Below are 20,665 nucleotides of genomic sequence, written 5' to 3'. Positions count from 1 at the left end.
GGGTGACGTGTCTTATGCTGGAGGGCATTGGGGGGCACATTTGATGCTGTAGGGTCATTGGGTGACATGTCTTATGCTGGAGGGCAATGGGGGACACATTTGATTCTGTAGGGTCATTGGGTGACATGTCTTATGCTGGAGGGCATTGGGGACACTTTTGATGCTGTAGGCCATTGGGTGACATGTCTTATGCTGGAGGGCATCTGGAAACACATTTGATGCTGTAGGGCCATTGGGTGACATGTCTTATGCTGGAGGGCATCTGGGAACACATTTGATGCTGTAGGCCATTGGGTGACATGTCTTATGCTGGAGGGCATCTGGGAACACATTTGATGCTGTAGGGCCATTGGGTGACATGTCTTATGCTGGAGAGCATTGGGGAACACATTTGATGCTCTAGGGTTATTGGGTGACATGTCTTATGCTGGAGGGCATTAGGGGACACATTTGATGATGTAGGACCATTGGGTGACGTGTCTTATGCTGGAGGGCATTGGGGGACACATTTGATGCTGTAGGGCCATTGGGTGACATGTCTTATGCTGGAGGGCAGCGGGGGACACATTTGATTCTGCAGGGTCATATGGTGACATGTCTTATGCTGGAGGGCATTGGGGGACACATTTGATGATGTAGGACCATTGGGTGATGTGTTTTATGCTGGAGGGCATTGGGGGACACTTTTGATGCTGTACGGCCATTGGGTGACGTGTCTTATGCTGGAGGGCATTGGGGGACCCATTTGATGCTGTAGGGTCATTGGGTAACATGTCTTATGCTGGAGGGCAGCGGGGGACACATTGGATGCTGTAGGGCCATTGGGTGACATGTCTTATGCTGGGGCATTTGGGAACACATTTGACACTGTAGGCTATTGGGTGACATGTCTTATGCTGGAGGGCAACAGGGGAACATTTGTTGCTGTAGGGCAATTGGGTAACATGTCTTATGCTGGAGGGCAACAGGGGACACATTTGATGATGTAGGGCCATTGGGTGACATGTCTTATGCCGGAGGACAACGGGGACACATTTGATGCTGTAGGGCCATTGGGTGACATGCCTTATACTGGAGGGCATTGGGGAACACATTTGATGCTGTAGGGCCATTGGGTGACATGTCTTATGCTGGAGGGTTGGGGGACACATTTGATGCTGTAGGGTCATTGGGCAACATGTCGTATGCTGAGGGCATTTGGGAACACATTTGATGATGTAGGCCATTGGGTGACATCTGTTATGCTTGAGTGGAGAGGACATGTCTTATGCTCTCAGGGCCTTGGCGCGACATCCCTTATGCTGGAGAGGAGTGGAGAGGACATGTCTCATGCTCTCAGGGCATCGGGTGACATGTCTTATGCTGGAGGGCATTGGGGACACATTTGATGCTTCAGGCCTTTGGGTGACATGTCTTATGCTGGAGGGCATTGGGGAACACACATGATACTATAGTGCCTTGGGTTGGTGTGTCTTATGCTGGCGGCATTTGGGAACACATTTGATGCTGTAGAGACATTGGGTGACACGTCTTATGCTGGAGGGCATTGGGGACACATTTGATGATGTAGGGCCTTTGGGTGACATGTCTTATGCTGGAGGGCGTTGGGGAACACACTTGATACTATAGTGCCTTGGGTTGGTGTGTCTTATGCTGGCGGCATTTGGGAACACATTTGATGCTGTAGGGTCATTGGGTGACGTGTCTTATGCTGGGGGTATTTGGGAACACATTTGATACTGTAGGGTCATTGGGTGACGTGTCTTATGCTGGGGGTATTTGGGAACACAGTTGATGCTGTAGGGCCATTGGGTGACATGTCTTATGCCGGAGGACAACGGGGACACATTTGATGCTGTAGCGCCATTGGGTGACATGTCTTATGCTGGAGGGCATTGGGGAACACATTTGATGCTGTAGGGCCATTGGGTGACATGTCTTATGCTGGAGGGCATTGAGGGACAAATTTGATGCTGTAGGGTCATTGGGCGACATGTCTTATGCTGGGGGTATTTGGGAACACATTTGATGATATAGGCCATTGGGTGACATCTCTTATGCTTGAGTGGAGAGGACATGTCTTATGCTCTGAGGGCCTTGGCGCGGCATCCCTTATGCTGGAGAGGTGTGGAGAGGACATGTCTTATGCTCTCAGGGCATTGGGTGACATGTCTTATGTTGGAGGGCATTGGGGGACAAATTTGATGCTGTGGGGCCATTGGGTGACATGTCTTATGCTGGGGCATTGGCGGACACATTTGATGCCGTAGGGCCATTGGGTGACATGTCCTATGCTTGAGGGCATTGGGGGATACATTTGATGCCGTAGGGCCATTGGGTGACATGTCTTATCCTGGAGGGCATTGGGGGACACATTTGATGCTGTAGGGCCATTGGGTGACATGGCTTATGCTGGAGGGTATTGGGGGACACATTTGATGCTGTAGGGTCATTGGGTGACATGTCTTATGCTGGAGGGGATTGGGGAACACATTTGATGCTGTAGGGCCATTGGGTGACATGTCCTATGCTTGAGGGCATTGGGGGATACATTTGATGCTGTAGGGTCATTGGGTGACATGTCTTATGCTGGAGGGCAATGGGTGACACATTGGATACTGTAGGCCATTGGGTGACATGTCTTATGCTGGAGGGCAATGGGTGACACATTTGATGCTGTAGGGTCATTGGGTGACATGTCTTATGCTGGAGGGCAATGGGTGACACATTTGATGCTGTAGGGCCATTGGGTGACATGTCTTATGCTGGAGGGCATTGGGGAACACATTTGATGCTGTAGAGCCATTGGGTGACATGTCTTATGCTGGAGGGCATTGGGGAACACATTTGATGCTGTATGGCCATTGGGTGACATGTCTTATGCTGGAGGGCATTGGGGAACACATTTGATGCTGTAGGGCCATTGGGTGACATGTCTTATGCTGGAGGGCATTGGGGAACACATTTGATGCTGTAGGCCATTGGGTGACATGTCTTATGCTGGAGGGCCTTGGGGAACACATTAGATGCTGTAGGGCCATTGGGTGACATGTCTTATGCTGGAGGGCATTGGGGAACACATTTGATGCTGTAGGCCATTGGGTGACATGTCCTATGCTTGAGGGCATTGCGGAACACATTTGATGCTGTAGGTCATTGGGTGACATGTCTTATGCTGGAGGGCATTGGGGGACACATTTGATGCTGTAGGCCATTGGGTGACATGTCCTATGCTTGAGGGCATTGGGGAACACATTTGATGCTGTAGGTCATTGGGTGACATGTCTTATGCTGGAGGGCATTGGGGAACACATTTGATGCTGTATGGCCATTGGGTGACATGTCTTATGCTGGAGGGCATTTGGGGGACACATTTGATGCTGTAGGCCATTGGGTGACATGTCTTATGCTGGAGGGCCTTGGGGAACACATTAGATGCTGTAGGGCCATTGGGTGACATGTCTTATGCTGGAGGGCATTGGGGAACACATTTGATGCTGTAGGCCATTGGGTGACATGTCTTATGCTGGAGGGCATTGGGGAACACATTTGATGCTGTAGGCCATTGGGTGACATGTCCTATGCTTGAGGGCATTGGGGAACACATTTGATGCTGTAGGTCATTGGGTGACATGTCTTATGCTGGAGGGCATTGGGGGACACATTTGATGCTGTAGGCCATTGGGTGACATGTCCTATGCTTGAGGACATTGGGGAACACATTTGATGCTGTAGGTCATTGGGTGACATGTCTTATGCTGGAGGGCATTGGGGAACACATTTGATGCTGTAGGGCCATTGGGTGACATGTCTTATGCTGGAGGGCATTGAGGGACAAATTTGATGCTGTAGGGTCATTGGGCGACATGTCTTATGCTGGGGGTATTTGGGAACACATTTGATGATATAGGCCATTGGGTGACATCTCTTATGCTTGAGTGGAGAGGACATGTCTTATGCTCTCAGGGCCTTGGCGCGGCATCCCTTATGCTGGAGAGGTGTGGAGAGGACATGTCTTATGCTCTCAGGGCATTGGGTGACATGTCTTATGTTGGAGGGCATTGGGGAACAAATTTGATGCTGTGGGGCCATTGGGTGACATGTCTTATGCTGGGGCATTGGCGGACACATTTGATGCCGTAGGGACATTGGGTGACATGTCTTATGCTGGAGGGGATTGGGGAACACATTTGATGCTGTAGGGCCATTGGGTGACATGTCCTATGCTTGAGGGCATTGGGGGATACATTTGATGCCGTAGGGCCATTGGGTGACATGTCTTATCCTGGAGGGCATTGGGGGACACATTTGATGCTTTAGGGCCATTGGGTGACATGGCTTATGCTGGAGGGTATTGGGGGACACATTTGATGCTGTAGGGTCATTGGGTGACATGTCTTATGCTGGAGGGGATTGGGGAACACATTTGATGCTGTAGAGCCATTGGGTGACATGTCCTATGCTTGAGGGCATTGGGGGATACATTTGATGCTGTAGGGTCATTGGGTGACATGTCTTATGCTGGAGGGCAATGGGTGACACATTGGATACTGTAGGCCATTGGGTGACATGTCTTATGCTGGAGGGCAATGGGTGACACATTTGATGCTGTAGGGTCATTGGGTGACATGTCTTATGCTGGAGGGCAATGGGTGACACATTTGATGCTGTAGGGCCATTGGGTGACATGTCTTATGCTGGAGGGCATTGGGGAACACATTTGATGCTGTAGAGCCATTGGGTGACATGTTTTATGCTGGAGGGCATTGGGGAACACATTTGATGCTGTATGGCCATTGGGTGACATGTCTTATGCTGGAGGGCATTTGGGGGACACATTTGATGCTGTATGGCCATTGGGTGACATGTCTTATGCTGGAGGGCATTGGGGAACACATTAGATGCTGTAGGGCCATTGGGGGACATGTCTTATGCTGGAGGGCATTGGGGAACACATTTGATGCTGTAGGCCATTGGGTGACATGTCTTATGCTGGAGGGCATTGGGGAACACATTTGATGCTGTAGGCCATTGGGTGACATGTCCTATGCTTGAGGGCATTGGGGAACACATTTGATGCTGTAGGTCATTGGGTGACATGTCTTATGCTGGAGGGCATTGGGGGACACATTTGATGCTGTAGGCCATTGGGTGACATGTCCTAGGCTTGAGGGCATTGGGGAACACATTTGATGCTGTAGGTCATTGGGTGACATGTCTTATGCTGGAGGGCATTGGGGAACACATTTGATGCTGTATGGCCATTGGGTGACATGTCTTATGCTGGAGGGCATTTGGGGGACACATTTGATGCTGTAGGCCATTGGGTGACATGTCTTATGCTGGAGGGCCTTGGGGAACACATTAGATGCTGTAGGGCCATTGGGTGACATGTCTTATGCTGGAGGGCATTGGGGAACACATTTGATGCTGTAGGCCATTGGGTGACATGTCTTATGCTGGAGGGCATTGGGGAACACATTTGATGCCGTAGGCCATTGGGTGACATGTCCTATGCTTGAGGGCATTGGGGAACACATTTGATGCTGTAGGTCATTGGGTGACATGTCTTATGCTGGAGGGCATTGGGGACACATTTGATGCTGTAGGCCATTGGGTGACATGTCCTATGCTTGAGGGCATTGGGGAACACATTTGATGCTGTAGGTCATTGGGTGACATGTCTTATGCTGGAGGGCATTGGGGAACACATTTGATGCTGTAGGCCATTGGGTGACATGTCCTATGCTTGAGGGCATTGGGGAACACATTTGATGCTGTAGGTCATTGGGTGACATGTCTTATGCTGGAGGGCATTGGGGGACACATTTGATGCTATAGTGCCCTATATTGGTGAATCACTCTCTGCAAGAATCTGGTGGAGTTTTACCAGGTGGTGGGTGTTGGAAAGGTTTCTGGCAATGGCCAGAAGTTCATGAGTTGCACGGCTCTCATGGCTGAGTGCCGATCATCGTGGTAAGCGCCCTTTTCTCCGCTGTGGATCCACCCCTCTGTGGCTGCAGCAGCAACAGCCATGTTTTACTACTACTAATCTTGTGTTTAGTGACCACCACTAACCTCCAGTCACCATCAGTGTCCTCCTTTAACTTTAACTGAAATATTTTTTACCACAATCATAACCATGGCTTCCAGTAGAAAGAGAGGAGCCCATGGGTTACGATCAAGGGACCAGGAGAATACATTTGAGTCTCCTGGGCCACGTGACAAGTGCTTTGCAAGACTGGTGGAAGGGGGACCAGCAGGATCTGTGACCTCTGCTGCTCCATCGAACAGAGACCATGTTCTAGAGGTCTTGACATGCAGTTCCCGTATGAGACGGAGACTGCAGGGTGACCTTACTGAGTATGACGCCTCTCCTCCTAAATGTCCAATTTAAGAACATGACATTTCTTTCCTGCCTTCTTCTTTTGCAGTTCCCATATTCTTGGAGGGTTCTTCAGGAAATGATAATATTGAGATTATGGAGTTGGCCCCTATTCCTGCTATTTGAAGGAATATGAGGAATACACAGGCATTAATATGGCTCCCCTTATGCCATCTAATACTGCCTTACAGGCGGGAGTGACGCCTAACCCCTGTCAACCAGAACAATCAGTTCTTGCTCAATGGCCAGGCCTTATGGCCAGCATAGCCAAAGAGCTACTCCTATGTACCACTCCTTTTGATCTTGGTCTATTGGTGGACTCCTTAAATGATTGTGTGACGGAATTACACGCCCGAGAGATAACATCACCCTGCAAACTAATGAACCCCCTAGTCCTATTGCTGGGACTCAGTCACTCAAATGGGACAGGTCTTGTCAAGTTAATTTTCAAAGTGAGTCGCTAGAGCAAGCATCACAAACTGACCCCTCCAGTAGGGAGCTTGTGGTGCCTATCAATCCCATTATAGCCGTCAACAAAAGCACTGAAATGTCTAATATGGTTATAACCTCCTCTGCACCGGAACTACCTCCTTCATCCCCGGTACTCGCCCAGAATGTGGGTCTAAAAGTGCTTAAACAACTCGCATTGGTGAATGCATTCGGTAAGTCGGGATCTTCGCAGAATCTGAGTCTTAGAAAGTGTCAAATGCCTAAAGTAGCTGACACTTGTACACATGACTTTGTTATGGACCAGAGAAACTTTGTCATCACCAACATCCGTAAGGCGGAAGGTCGGAATCCAGAGAGGCTCTGCGATATAAGGTCCTAGTTTGGTTAAAACAAAGGACAGGGCCGAGATGGCAGATTATCCGACTTAAAGATTCTTCATAGGGTTGACCTTAAAGACTGGTGTTCACACTCTAATGATGACTGTGTCTTGGTGGGCTGTGGGTCTAGTACCTTACCCATGTTCCTTAGACTGTGTAAATATCTCCCCAGGGGATCGTCTCGGTGTAACCTAATTATCTGATGTACAGCTGTGCTATGGAACTCTTCATTTATGTAGCCTCCTAAATGTTTCTTTCTTAATAAGCCTTTGCCGCTCACCAACTTTTAGGGTGCCCAGGTCTGCATCCTGTGTGTATCCTGGATGTTCCATAAATCTTGTTGTTGATGTCCTGTTACTTTGCATAACCTGTTTGTATTGATGTTGTTTGGTTTTTTCTATTCTGCGCCCGCCAGCCTTCGGGTACCTTGGTGCGCATTATAAATGATTAAACTTAAACATAAACAGTGACATGGTTACAGCGACCAGTTGCGCAGCACACTGGAGGGTGCAACGGGTACATAGTGACCCATGGAAGCTCCCCCATCTGGCCTTTCCATCTGGCCCTTTGGCATTTACCCTATTGCCTGTGCCTGCTAAAAGGCAGGTGGCTTCCCAGCGCGCTGCCACTCTAAAAGCTCCATGGCATTTCATGTTGGTCCAGCAGTGATGCCTGATCTAGGACGGCCGGTGCAGAACTTGCCTCCTTTCACACTTACCAATGTAACCTGTTCCAGATGAGGAGGAGCAAAGCTGTGGTAATCCCTTCTGCTTGCTGTAGCTTCTAAATTATGTGTTTGTTGCTATTTCTGCCCTGTACTTAGTTATCACAGGGAATTACAATAACACAGTAGTGAGACCTTTGTTTACGTCTGTCTGGGCACTGTTTTCCTTTGCGTGGGTTCTAATTCCGCTGTGTGGGTGAGCGACAAGCCTATGGAAGAAGAGCCTACAGGACGGCGGTGAACCCACAAGGTGATCTGTCCACGGTGGCAGAGGGAGACACAAAGGCAGACTTTGCGGTGGCGTCTGCGCATTTAGATGACTGGCTCTCGCCGATGGAACGTGACGATAGGTCAGTCGTCATCGCCAGATTGGGCTCTGCCGCGGAGGTCGTCTTTCGGGTCTGGTTCACGCTGCACGTGGCATTCTGGGTCTCTTCAGAGATGGACCTCCGGAGCCTCTCCATTCCGCCACACAGGTCTCCCCATGTTGGGTCCAACACCCTCAGCAGGAAGACTATGCTGCACCATATGCTTCTCTGCGCTATGATTGAGTCCGCAGTGAAGGGTAGTACTGCAGGGGTTTGGTTTCGAGTCCAGCCATTTCCTAACAATTCAAAAATAGAATTTTTTAAAACTAATTCTGAACCATATTAGGAAACCAGTAAGTGCCCTCTGTTCCTGGACTTAAATATTCATTTTTCAGGATCTGGGCCTAAAACTGCCAGAGTTCTTACCACATGTTTTCACATACCTGAATTTAAACAAATGGGGACATACCCGCTGCAAGATTTCACACATTATTGCTGTATAAAGTATTACAAAACATTCCAATTATGAGTTCCCTACGAGTAAGAGAAAAAGCACAGACATTGCCAACAGACCTAGCACCACACAGCTTATGCCCCCTAGAGACAAGGGTGCACGCTGACATTGCCAACAGACCAAGCCCCACACAGCTTAGGGTCCCTAGAGACAAGGATGCACACAGACATTGCCAACAGACCTAGCACCACACAGCTTATGCCCCCTAGAGACAAGGGTGCACGCTGACATTGCCAACAGACCAAGCCCCACACAGCTTAGGGTCCCTAGAGACAAGGGTGCACACAGACATTGCCAACAGACCTAGCCCCACACAGCTTAGGGCCCCTAGAGACAAGGGTGCACACAGACATTGCCAACAGACCTAGCCCCACACAGCTTATGGCCCCTAGAGACAAGGAGGCACACAGACATTGCCAACAGACCTAGCACCACACAGCTTAGGGCCCCTAGAGACAAGGGTGCACACTGACATTGCCAACAGACCTAGCCCCACACAGCTTATGGCCCCTAGAGACAAGGAGGCACACAGACATTGCCAACAGACCTAGCACCACACAGCTTATGCCCCCTAGAGACAAGGGTGCACACTGACATTGCCAACAGACCAAGCCCCACACCGCTTAGGGCCCCTAGAGACAAGGGTGCATCACTTTCTTTCACCTGTCAGGCAGAGATCGAAATTAAGATTTGATGAGCAGGAGCTCAAAGGCATCACCCGGTAGGTAGGAGCTACCACGGGGAATCTGGAGCTCAAAGCAGCTCCTGGGTATCGGGCATCACCCGGTAGGTAGGAGCTACCATGAGGAATCGGGAGCTAAAAGCAGCTCCTGAGCATAAGGCATCACCCGGTAGGTAGGAGCTACCACTGGGAATCGGGAGCTCAAAGCAGCTCCTGGGTATCAGGCATCACCCGGTAGGTAGGAGCTACCACTGGGAATCGGGAGCTCAAAGCAGCTCCTGGGTATCAGGTATCACCCGGTACGTAGGAGCTACCACTGGGAATCGGGAGCTCAAAGCAGCTCCTGGGTATCAGGCATCACCCGGTAGGTAGGAGCTACCACTGGGAATCGGGAGCTCAAAGCAGCTCCTGGGTATCAGGCATCACCCGGTACGTAGGAGCTACCACTGGGAATCGGGAGCTCAAAGCAGCTCCTGGGTATCAGGCATCACCCGGTAGGTAGGAGCTACAACGGGGAATCGGGAGCTCAAAACAGCTCCTGAGCATCAGGCATCACCGGGTAGGTAGGAGCTACCACAGGGAATCAGGAGCTCAAAGCAGCTCCTGGGTATCAGGCATCACTCGGTAGGTAGGAGCTACCACAGGGAATCAGGAGCTAAAAGCAGCTCCTGGGTACTGTACGAGTATAGAAGGATGCTGACACAGGGGTGACATTTTGGTTGGTGAACACGTTTATTAATCAAAAAAAAGAAACCCTCACTATCCCCATCTTCTAAGAAGGGTTTCCTTGCCTCAAACTAATACTAAAGGATCTGTCAGAATGTCAGTCGAAATCAAACTCTACCGTCCTGTGTCACAACCTACTTCTATCCCTTACAGTGCTATTTGGCTGGTATTCCCAGCAATGTTCTTTAGCAAAAGGATTCCAGGGGGAATGACTCCCTTCCCCTGGCGTGTGGTTCCAGCAAACCTTTGCACCAGTTAACTTTCAGAAGCAGGAGAATGACTCCCTTTGCCTGGTATTGGTTCACACACAGCAATATAGTTCACAACAAAGCCAGTGGGAATGGTTCCCTTTCCCTGGCATCCCCTGAGTGTATCAAAAGGGGTTTCAATCTCCACTTCCTCTCAGCCACCGTGCACTTGCGTTTCAGGGCGAGATCAGAGTGATACCAAGAGTTGCACTTGGAAGTAGGCTTCAGACAGATTCTCATGACAGGGGCAAGGACGTCCAGAGTGTTGGAGATATAAAAGTACAGGTTAGAGAGGGCTGTGTCAGAGTGTGAGTCAGCCGCAGGCGTAGGAGGAGCAGAGAAAGTAGCGGCAAAAGCATCCACCCACACACGCTTCATGTGCCGAATGACCAAGAAGATAGGTGGCAGTGCTGGGCTGGGCTTAGCCTGGGGGACAGTGAGCTTCAGGCGAGAGAAGAGCAGAGAGTAATCAGTCCAAGAGAGAGGAGTGGTGAGAGGATCCGAGATGCGGATGTCATGAGTAGTTGGGAACATCCAAGGTATGCCCGGCAGAGTGTGTCGGACCAAAGGGTAGAATTGAAAGAGTGTTGCAGAGGTTGCGGAAGAGTAGAGTCTAGAGGAGGGATTGGAAGCATCCAGGTGGATGTTGAGGTTTCAGAGGAGGAGAAGTTGAGAGGTAGAGGTAAGGAGAGAAGAGGCGAGGTCAGCCCATTCTGAGAGGAAGAGCGCCTGCAAACCAGAGATTCAAAGGAGGAGTGGGCCTACGTAGGAATGACATAAGCTTGGACCCACTCCGGAAAGATCAGAGCTACTCCACCTCCGGGGCGGTTGGTTCTGGGTTCAGAGAGGATCTTGTAGACATCAGGGAGGAGAGTGTCAAAACTTGTGACAGAGCTGGCCGTGAACCATGACTCAATGAGAGTGAGGACATCCAGGTCAAGTTCTTTGAGGAGGTGGCAGATGTCAGAGGAGTGTTTGTCAGCTGAGCAAGAATTCAGATTAGCGACGTGGAGCTGCCACATTTGAAAGACCCTGATTCAACTTTCCTACAAATAGGGAAAAAGGCCTCATTTTTAAACAGTAGGAAATACAAAAGAACATGACTTTCCTGTGGAGATGTGAGGGAGGCTAAACCATCCAATTTACTGAGATGCTTATGTGTGGTGTGGTAAATGACATAGGAATGCTTTAAGGGGGGGCATTTTGGGGTCCAGTGAGTGCTGCCCCCCTGACCACCTACCTGATTGGTCGCAGCAGGTTCATGGCTGCAGGCTACTTGCTTCCCTGGTGGACACCATCTGGAGCTGCTTCCACTTGAGCTGTCCTTAGCCTCGGCGTCCTTCACCACAGGGGCTGCAACAGGCAGTGGGACTGCCCTGAAGGCAGGAAACAAAAAGGGCCTAGTACCCAATCAGGACCGGGGGAGGGAGGAGGAGGAGAAATAAGGGAAGGGAAGGGAATGGGAAGGGAAGGAAGGAAACAAGGTTGTGAGGCGGCTCGGGTTAAACACAACAGTCGGCAATACAAATTACAGTTTCTTTTTTTAAAATACAGATGAGCCCAATACAAGTTTAAATATTCAATGCACATTCAAAGCACTCACAAGCAAAGCGCTTGCGCAAACCTCACTGTGTGCTTCCAGCTGGCTGAATGGAAATTCTGAGCTGAAGCCACGGACACGACAGAGGCACCTCAGACATACGGGCCAAATCTGAGAACTATTTGAGGTATCAGCTCTAGGCCTATATGATACATTATCAATCACTGATGTTACAAATAAGCCCCCATTATCCCCCACATGGGGGTGCTTGCATTGTCAGAACAGGTTCTATGCATTTGAATGTCAGAAGTAGCCGGACACAGTGTACTACAGGTTACATCTGATGGCAGGCCTAGTCTAGTATAAATTGCAACAGGCTGCCAGTGGGGACACAATATGCACTTCTACATGCAAGCCTCAGTGCAGTAAAACCCCCACGGTTGTGAGGGCCAAACTCAGCCTTTCATCCTTCCGAGGTCGACAAATGAGCACCACGCACCGTGGGTAATAATAAGCAGTGCTCAGATACCTGAGGGTTCGTAGCGTTATATAAATGCTAAATTGTTATTATTATTATTATTATTATTATTATTATAAAAGCTTTTTAACATTGCATGACATAGCATAACATACTGCTTCTGACCTAATGTCTAACAGTGATCCGAGGCTCATTCTGACGTCAGTACTAGCCTTTACACATTACAGGCTGCTTCAGACATTAGATCCAGCCTCATACAACATGCCCACAATCATGGTGATGCTCCTGGATGTTATTTCAGACTACCTCTGGCGTCAGAACGAGACAGATATAATCAAGTCTCGTATCTATATATATAAAATGCTTAGGTATGTTTCGGTATCAGTGTTAGGTTGCCCTCTGCTGTCCAAATGACAAAGTGCACCCCTGTGTGCCCTTCCATTTCAACAACAGTATAATTTTAACAAACAGAATGAGCAGGGTTCTACGCGGTCACCTTCACCTTCCACTATCGCAAACATTCGGAATAATGTCAAGTTCCACTCACACTGTGACGAATCAACTTCCGGGGCACGAGTGGTCCAGGAATGCATATCGGTTTCTACACCATCAAACAACCTCACACCTCTAATACACCAGAAGGGATCCGAACAGATTGGAATACAAGTAAATTATAAGACCTCCTTTTCCAATTTTGGTAAAGTTGATGGAACGGCAGGCTTATCTCTGTATGGTTGTGGATCGTTGGTTAGTGGCAACACAGCGAAAATGCAATTATTACCCAATGATAAAAGTGACTGTCCAGTCATGGTTGTATGCAAATATCTCCTTTATTATTACTACAACAGACAGTTCTAGCACACTACAATTACAACTCACAGTGTAAAGGAACACTGAGGACAGACAGTTTCACAAAGGAAAGGGATGCACTCTGGATACTGACAGGAGGGTCGTTGGTAAAGCAATCAGTCTTTTCAAGGTTATTTCTCGGGGGATAGCTCAGCGGCAACATGCTCGCCTTGGAAGCAAGACGTCATAGGGCCACACAGGTTTGGTCCCTGTGTCCGCGCTTAGAAACCTCTGGGTATTAAGCACATTATAAATAACATATCATATCATATCATATTGGTTTCAGCACCAAAAGGGCAAAGGGTGTAACTCTCTGTATGGTGCTGAAGAAGTTCTTGGTGCTTAATAGCGTCGCAGCAGTTCCAGGGCACTTTGCAGCCCGTGAGACAGAGTTGGTGGCGGGAGACAGCTGTGGGAGACAGCTGCGGGTACCAGGCGGCAGGCAGTTCGGCAAGCGAGGCTGGACGTATGTCTGCAGGCTGTCTGGCGCGGCGCTCAGGCCAAGAATCGTTATCTCTGTGCTGGTTGGCAGATCTGAAATGCTGGTCGAGGCGTCTCAGATGGCTCTGGCGACTGCAGCATGACAACAGTCAGCAATGCAGCCGGATGCGGTTCGAGGACTCGACTGTCTCGAAATTGTCCTTAGAAAGATGGATGCTTGATGATGCTTGTGTGGGACTCCTCTTAGCTTCTTCAGTGGGCTTATGTCCTTTCAAGGCAAACGGTCCAAAGCTCAGGAGGGTGTTAGCAGGCAATGGCCTTGTACTTTGTCCAGAGACTCTACGGCACTTCCCACCTAGGATGCTTTCTGTCAGAACCTAGCAGGGCACACTGTGTGCTGGCTGGGTACCAGTTCTGGAGCTGCTGGACGGGTCCTCTGAGTCCGGTATCTCCCTCTGTTCCCTGGGAGATTTTTAGGGGAGGGATCTTGCTTCTCTCTTGGACCTCCTGCCCTTCCTTCATGGTCGGAAGATGTAAGGTATATTGTACCTTCAGCTCAGGTCCAAATTAGTCCTTCTTCTTACTCCTTGCAAAGTCGTCAGATGATCTGATAATTGAGGGGGTCAGCCCTCCTTTAAAACCAAACGGGGCACAGGGATTGGTGTAGGCCAAGCCTAACTGAAGTGAGTGAATCCTGGGTCTCCACCAACAATCTTCAGGTCAGAACCAGGGTGATTGGCAACAGACAGGGGAAAGATAACATCTACTTCTAAATCCCACCCATCTTCCTGTCTGCTGTACATCAAAGTGTCTCCCTAATTAACTGTGCCCTATGCGTTGCTTGATCACAACATGGCCCCCCTTTGAAGTAGGGGTTTTGCAGGTAGACTTTCGTCTCCTACAACTCACATACTTCTCTACTCTGAAAGGAGTGTTTCCAGACAGGACATTCACTGCCATTTCATACCAAGGAGGGGTGTTAGGACCAAGTTGATACATTGCATTACAAAGAGGTGTTGGCGTCTGGTCCCCATTGTCTCTTCCTGCGCCCAGGCCTTCCCTGAGGCCTGCTAATTAACATTCTTCAGTATTTGCTGCCACCAGCAAGGTCTGACAATGGAGATGCAAATCCATGTTGCCTTGAAATTCGAATCCAGCTGCCCATGGCCAAAGGCTTTTGATGTACCCACGGCTGTCAGGTGTCAGCTACACATGACAGGCAAGGGTGGCGCTGGTAAGCTGTGTCCTACCAGAGTACATGTCTATTATTCTGCTGTGCGGGTGAGCGTGGAAAATATGCACAGGAATGGCCCCATCAATCATTCTTTTTAAGCAAACAAAAAAAGCCCAGGCGAGCACACTCTTCCTGTGCGCATGGTTGAATTCCTCAGACCCTCAGTGCACAGCGGTTCCAGTGTCAAATAACACTGGCTCAATGTTTCAGTGTCTAGAGAGCGAAATGCTGTTGGACGAATGCCTCCTCACGAGCTAAAACTGATAGTAGATGCTTCATTATGCCATCACGGGGACTGCTGCAATGGAATAAAGTTGACAATTACGCATCTACAAAGACACATCATAGAGGCCCGTGCAATCGATTGGAACTTAGATACGGTTCTTATATCGCTCATACCTCTCATTCCATCTGATACAAATATGCCTTTCAAATTCAAAAGAAGACAGTTACCTTTACCTTTTTAGCCTTTTCAATGACCATTAATAAGTCACAGGGATCTACGCCTCCTTCCTGGAAGCGATCAGTGGTAACTCTGATATTTAAGAAGGGGGACAGAAGTGACCCTATGAATTGCCGACCGATATTGACCTTTAAGATATGCTAGAATGGCATATGTTATGCCGCGAACGGCTAGTATATTTTTATGAATACCTTAGAGTGTACATATATCATAAATATAACCAGGTCAAGTTAAATGGGGAAGGAGGGATCATAATATACATGTGATGAATTCTGGGAAGAATAAGTGTGCTTTCCATGATGGTGAACTCCACCCTCTCTAGGTATCCTTCAGTTAAAGAGAGGGCTAAAGACTCTGCTTTTTAAGGAAAACCTTAGAAACATCACAAATTCATAGCTTTCCCCTCAAGAGAACCACCTGTGGCCTACAGACTTGCCCACACCATACTTGGATGTACACAGTTGTGTAACCCTTCTTTTATGACTGTGCAGCTCTCATTTGCACCCCATCTTGCCCCTCTTGTAGGTGCCCTTCACAGACCTGCTGGATGCTGCCAAGAGCGTGGTGAAGGCTCTCTTTATACGCGAGAAGTACATGGCACTGTCCATGCAGAGCTTCTGCAAGATCACTGAGCGCTACTTGCAGGAGCTGGGCGGGAAACCCCAGGATTCGGACGAGCCAGAGGAGAGGCCGGAGAGCCCAGGTACAGCTGGTGAGCAAAGGAAGGGAGACAGGCAGGCAAAGGGGAAGACTAGATCTTAACGGCCGGGTATACGGAGGATTGACTTATGGTTGATGGAGAGGGACTGAGGCATTAAGGAGTGATTCCAAGGTGATGGATTGATCAGGAAGGGAGGAAGGGGGGAGCAGATGAAGGAGGGGGAGCAGGCGAAGGGTCATCTGCAGGATAAGAGGGCTGACCAAAAGTGACTACTTGGAGCAATGTGAGAAGTTTGGACTTGGGTGGAAATATCCAGACATATGGGAAATAATGTGGGTTGGGAGTCTGTCTGCGGTTTCCACCATGATGAAGGACCAGCCTAAGAGAGGGGTAGCTTTGGTTGAGGCACTCTGATTTCTTGTAAGGGGGAAAAAGGGTCAGTGGAAATGGTGCCAGGGCAGGGAATTCACACGTCTGTTCTCCACCATCTCCCGCTATATTACTCCTTGTTCTCTTTCCCTTCTGTAGACACCCCGATGCGCTCACCGTTTTCTCGTAACCACCCGTACGAGAAATGTGATGCCACATGTATGCCTCAGGACCTGGGCTTTGGACTCCAGATGGTGGATGGCGTGTTCCACGTGTACTCCACGAAGGAGATCATGGACAAGTAAGTAGCTCTAGTCTGTGATGCCAATCTGAGGGAAGTGGTGTCTGGGGTCAGGCATTTTGCAATGCATTGGACAGGCACCAAAGACCAGGCAGAGGCCAGTCCGAGGTATGTGGGTGATTCGCCCCTCCACAGTGGTTGCGCTCCTTAGCACTGCAGTGGTGGCAGATGTGGCATGGGCCAAGTCTTCATCTTGGTCTTCTTCTGACTCCTGGAGTCAGTGTAAGTGAGATTCCATGTTCAGAGTATAGTAGAGAGTCTTACTCCCATCACACCTGGGGGAGAGTTTGCCTCCTGTCAGTGTGGGTGCCCAATTGAGTCTGCCACTTGTCTCGTGACTTTGTTAACCCATCTCTGTTAATGGCATTCAATCCTGTGACTTGTGCTCTTCTGACCTCCTCCCACAGGTCTACGGAGGTGGACCTGCCATATCTAGACCTGATCGAGTTTGTGGCGGATATGAATGTCCTCATGGCCTTAATCATCAACGGGCCCATGTAAGTCAATGGAAAGAGGGGTTTGGGGTCAAGGGTCCATCCCCATTGAATGCAATAGATCTTGGGGGAGGAGGAGATTGGGAGTATGTTTTACATCGATGCAGTTTGTACCACAACATCATAAACTTCACGAGGGCAGATGACTGACCGACTTAAAACAGAATATGATTCAAGAAAAGGGGAAGGCTCATGATGCCTTGAGAAAAGTCACAAAGTGAATTAATCTTTGAATGTATGGGAGGGATGCGCTTCCAAATACAGACCATCCATGTCTTCTGGTTCCCTCGTTGGCCGGAAAGGAGAACACTTCTCTTGTCAACAAGACAATGCAGAGCAGTCCAGGTTCGAGACCCGGTCCCGCGCCTAGGGGCTGATCTCTTGCATGAGGCTCAATATGATAAAAGCTATTTATATTTGGTGTGCAAGCTTATCACTAACTGTTGACTTGTGCAACAAAGATTTCGCGAGGGGGAATAAGTTAATTTTATCAGCCAAGTAATTTTGGGCCAGGCCAGGGATGCATTAAAAGTAAAGCAGATCAGATGCCGACCACTGCCATTGATTGACGAACTGAGAGTCATCAAAATGCAGAAGCTGGTTCTCATTTTGATAAACCACAGACAAGGCAAACAGTTGCATACTGAGGTACCAGAAAAAGTCGCATACTGGGGTACGTGATGCCCCGGGAACTCATAAACTGCCCATCTAACGTATAGGGCATTTGTGTGATCCAGTACGGAATTTACAAGTGTTCCTACAACTCTCGGGTGGTCTTACTTTGAGAGCAGAGGAAGAGTTAGGGAAATGCTGGTGTAGCTTAGAAAAGGCTCTCTTCAGCACTACCCAAATCTGCACATTCATTACACATCTCACCTGCATTTGTTGTACCTTTCACGTGTTTGAGGTTGAGCTTCCAAACGAGTAAGGGGGAGGGGGTGCAGCCTTCCGATTCTTAAGCTGATGACAAGCGCCCCACAAGAGGGCCCAAACCATCCCAAAGCTGACTTTGCACTGCAAAAATGCACTTTTCACAGTTCCATGAATCAGGGTTTGTGTCGGCAGTGCAAAGTCAGGTTGAACCCTGCAAAGAAGTCCATGAATTGGGCCCAGAGTGTTTCATTTTTTCACAACTCACAGGAGCTGTGATACCGCTTCTAAATGCTCGATGGCAGGCCGGCTATGGGGCAGTAATTATTGGGCACCTAAAGGTGCAAGGATGGTTTCTTTAGTAAAGGGGTAAGAATGTATTGTTTTAAGGGAAAGGGCATTTCTTCGCAACCCCCCACCCCGAGATAAATGAATGAATCTTGTGATGGTTGGACCAATGACCTCTGCATATTCTTTGGCTGGAACCACAGGGAGCGTGTCTTGGACTTTACCGGTCTGGCAGAGAGATGGCAAGAGTGGGCAGCAGCTGAGGGAACCAGTGGCTGAAATCCAAACCATTTTCTGGGAGGGGTGTGGGGGGAGTAGATGTTTCTTAGGAGCTTCAGTCCTAGGAGGCCTTCGACTATCCTTGCTAATTCTTGCTCCCATTTCCATAACTTTGGAGATAACGCGTTGATGCAAGGGTTCTCATGGCTCCAAGGAAGATATTGCCCCCCACCACCCCCCACTGAACACACCCAGGTGACGGAAAACAGAGAATCATTTGGGACAGTTTCCTAGGTTCTTTGTTGATGGGAAATGCTGTTCAGTTGTTAAGATGCCCATTGAATAAGATCCAGATGCCACATTGTTCTGGGTCCATGACACCCGGCAGCTCATGACTTCCTGAAGCTCATGAATCCCGGCAGCTCATGAATCCCAGCAGCTCATGAATCCCGGCAGCTCATGAATCCTGGCAGCTCATGGCTCCCGGCAGCTCATGTTCCCGGCAGCTCATGACTCCCTGCAGCTGGTTCCCTCTTATCGACATTCAGCTTTCAGCAAAGGGCATTGTGGGGTAAACCCATGGGCAGATAAGCATGCCCACATTTTTAGTTGGCGGGAGACACATTTTCAAAAACAATTGGATTGAGTCAGGGGTTGCACAGATGAAAACTCATACCCCTTTCTTCAGAACCCCTGTACATCGTGAGGTCAGAAAAGAGTAAGTCCATCCTGTGAGGCATTACTGGTCAAGCAGGGACTTAGAAAACCCACCTAGACTCATGTATAGCTACTGCGGATGAGGGTCATCAAGATGTGGCCCCTGGTAAGGGCTATCGCTAGCCTAAATTGTGAAAGTCGTACTAGAAAGGTATGTGACATGAAGGGCCGCTCAGGTCTCTACAGGACCAGCCTTGGGCTGCAGCCAGAAGACAGCCATGGCTGCCACTCAGGTCTCTGCAGGACCAGCCAGAGGCTGCAGCCAGAGGACAGCCATGGCTGCCGCTCGGGTCTCCGCAGGAGCAGCCAGGGACTTCAGCCAGAAGACAGCCATGGCTGCCACTCAGGTCTCTGACAGCCAGACCTGCCAGGGGCTGCAGCCAGAAGACAGCCATGGCTGCCGCTGAGGTCTCTGCAGGATCAGCCAGGGGTTCCAGGCAGAAGACAGCCATGGCTGCCGCTCAGGTCTCTGCAGGAACAGCCAGGGCCTCCAGCCAGAAGACAGCCATGGCTGCCACTCAGCTATCTGGAGGACCAGCCAGGGGCTGCAGCCAGAAGACAGCCCTGGCTGCCGCTCAGGTCTGTGCAGGATCAGCCAGGGGCTCTAGCCGGAAGACAGCCATGGCTGCCGCTCAGGTCCCTGACAGCCGGACCTGCCAGGGGCTGCAGCCAGAAGACAGCCATGGCTGCCACTAAGGTCTCTGCATGAGCAGCCAGGGACTCCAGCAAGAAGACACCCATGGCTGCCGCTCAGGTCTCTGCAGGATCAGCCAGGGGCTCCAGGCACAAGACAGCCATGACTGCCGCTCACCTCTGCAGGATCAGCCAGGGGCTCCAGCCAGAAGACAGCCATGGCTGCCGCTCAGGTCTCTGCAGGATCAGCCAGGGACTCCAGCCAGAAGACAGCCATGGTTGCCGCTCAGGTCTCTGACAGCCGGACCTGCCAGGGGCTGCAGCCAGAAGACAGCCATGGCTGCCGCTCAGGTCTCTGCAGGAGCAGCCAGGGACTCCGGCCAGAAGACAGCCATGGCTGCCGCTAAGGTCTCTGCAGGATCAGCCAGGGGCTCCAGGCAGAAGACACCCATGCTGCCACTCAGGTCTCTGCAGGATCAGCCAGGGGCTCCAGCCAGAAGACAGCCATGGCTGCCGCTCAGGTATCTCCAGGATCAGCCAGGGACTCCAGCCAGAAGACTACCATGGCTGCCGCTCAGGTCTCTGACAGCCGGACCAGCCAGGGGCTGCAGCCAGAAGACAGCCATGGCTGCCACTCAGGTCTCTGTAGGAACAGCGAGGGTCTGCTGCCAGAAGACAGCCATGGCTGCCGCTC

At 50.0% G+C, this 20,665-nt stretch overlaps 1 protein-coding gene across 8 annotated transcripts in view; it reads left to right on the top strand.

Annotated features, from left to right (window-relative positions):
* AMPD2 (adenosine monophosphate deaminase 2) overlaps window positions 1-20,665 on the top strand; it is a 947,247-nt gene that overhangs the window by 365,822 nt on the left and 560,760 nt on the right. For 5 of the 8 annotated variants that reach the window (XM_069632996.1, XM_069632993.1, XM_069632991.1 and 2 more), the window contains 3 exons: window positions 15,945-16,131; window positions 16,609-16,750; window positions 17,158-17,247. In XM_069632996.1, coding sequence (XP_069489097.1) covers window positions 15,945-16,131; window positions 16,609-16,750; window positions 17,158-17,247 — 419 coding nt within the window. The remainder of the gene's footprint in view (window positions 1-15,944; window positions 16,132-16,608; window positions 16,751-17,157; window positions 17,248-20,665) is intronic. The other 3 variants (XM_069632994.1, XM_069632990.1, XM_069632992.1) reach the window with 1 other exon arrangement.

Source organism: Ambystoma mexicanum, chromosome 13 (genome assembly GCF_040938575.1).
Source record: "Ambystoma mexicanum isolate Mex_15411 chromosome 13, UKY_AmexF1_1, whole genome shotgun sequence".
Taxonomy (NCBI): domain Eukaryota; kingdom Metazoa; phylum Chordata; class Amphibia; order Caudata; family Ambystomatidae; genus Ambystoma; species Ambystoma mexicanum.
This window is presented reverse-complemented; position numbering and strand designations above follow the sequence as displayed.